Genomic DNA, 1,495 nt, shown 5'->3' with positions numbered 1-1,495 from the left:
GCTAGCACATCTAGACAGTTTAATAAATTTATACCATGATGGTTGCTGCTTCATCTTGCAGATCCAATAATACTTAAATCAGTTCAGAGCATTTCATTGAACATTTAAATCTAAAATGACAATCACTGAAGTTTACCCTCATCTTCTTCTGCCTCTTCTTGACTAGGCAAGAAAGAAAGTGCATAGAACAAATTGGTTTTTTGTATCAAATGTCTGTAATGAGCCTTCATTCTCCAAGGAATGAGCACTGACCTCTCTCAGATGACTGGATGGAGTGAGAGAATATCCTTCAGGGATTTGATAGTAGGAGGAATCATCTTATCTGAGATTCTGCTGGGAACACTGGGAAATTTCAATCTTCTCTACCACTACTTGCTCTGTTACCACACTGAAGGCAGATTGAGGCCCACGGAATTCATTCTCATGCATCTGACTGTAAGCAATTCTTTGCTCATTCTCTCCAATGGTCTCCCCCAAACAATGGCAGCTTTTGGACTGAAACATTTTCTCAGTAATTTAGGCTGTGACCTTGTTTTGTATATACAGAGAGTAGGAAAAGGTGTATCCATTGGCACCACCTGCCTCTTGAATGTCTTCCAGGCTATTATGATCAGCCCTTTGGACTCCTGCTGGAAGGATCTGAAAGTTAAAGCTCCAAAGTATGTCACTCTCTCTATTTGTCTCTATTGGATTCTGTGTATGTTTGTGAATCTAATTTTTCCTCTGCACAAATTCAATATATTTCACGACTGGAGCATGGAAAACATTACACAAAAACAAGATTTGGGGTATTGTTATACTACCAATGTTGAGAAACTCTCTAGTGCAGTCTATTCAGCTCTAATTGTGTTCCCTGAAATTTTCATTTCTGTGCTCCTAATCTGGACTAGTGGCTCCATGATTCTCTTCCTGTACAGGCACAAACAAAGAGTCCAACACATTCACAGCAATCATGTTTTCCTCATTTCCTCAGTTGAGTTCAGAGCCATGCAAAGAATACTTGTCTTAGTGAGTGCCTTTCTGTATTTTCACACATTCTCTTCTATTCTTCATATGTGTGTGACTCTACTCAGTGAAGAAAATGGATGGTTATTTAATGCTGCAGGTATCATTTCTCTGTGTTTTCCTACTGTGAGCCCCTTTTTGGTTAGGAGACATCCCTCTACTCTATCTAGACAAACCCTTTTTCTGATAATGAATAGATACCCACAAATAGATTAAGCATGTTCTGTTGTTTGTTTATTTGTTTTTGGGCCACACCCATTGATGCTCCAGGATTACTCCAGCCTATGTGCTCAGAAATCACTCCTAACTATATATGGACGCCAGGAGATCAAACTGCAGTTCATCCCAGGCTAAAAGGGACAAGGCAGACCCCTTACCACTTGCATCATCACTCCAGCCCCAATCATGTTTTTGTACAATATCCTGTTGTTTACTCAAGGAAGTAACATTAATCAAGCATATTGCTAAAAAATTAGAATCTGAAGAACAT

The 1,495-nt window shown here is 39.3% G+C and overlaps 1 protein-coding gene across 1 annotated transcript; it reads left to right on the top strand.

Annotated features, from left to right (window-relative positions):
* Positions 1-240: 240 nt before the first annotated feature.
* On the top strand, positions 241-1,221 carry LOC126028667 (vomeronasal type-1 receptor 4-like). Its single transcript, XM_049787604.1, has one exon. It carries the CDS (start codon positions 241-243, stop codon positions 1,219-1,221), a length of 981 nt encoding a protein of 326 aa, XP_049643561.1.
* The last annotated feature ends 274 nt before the right edge of the window (positions 1,222-1,495 follow it).

This window comes from Suncus etruscus, chromosome 14 (assembly GCF_024139225.1).
Source record: "Suncus etruscus isolate mSunEtr1 chromosome 14, mSunEtr1.pri.cur, whole genome shotgun sequence".
Lineage (NCBI taxonomy): Eukaryota > Metazoa > Chordata > Mammalia > Eulipotyphla > Soricidae > Suncus > Suncus etruscus.
Note: the sequence above shows the minus strand (reverse complement) of the source record. Positions and strands in the feature narration are given on the sequence as shown.

What these genes read in the sequence shown, in the direction of transcription:
- LOC126028667 (XM_049787604.1), top strand. Translation starts at nt 241, where the DNA reads ATGAGCACTGACCTCTCTCAGATGACTGGATGGAGTGAGAGAATATCC.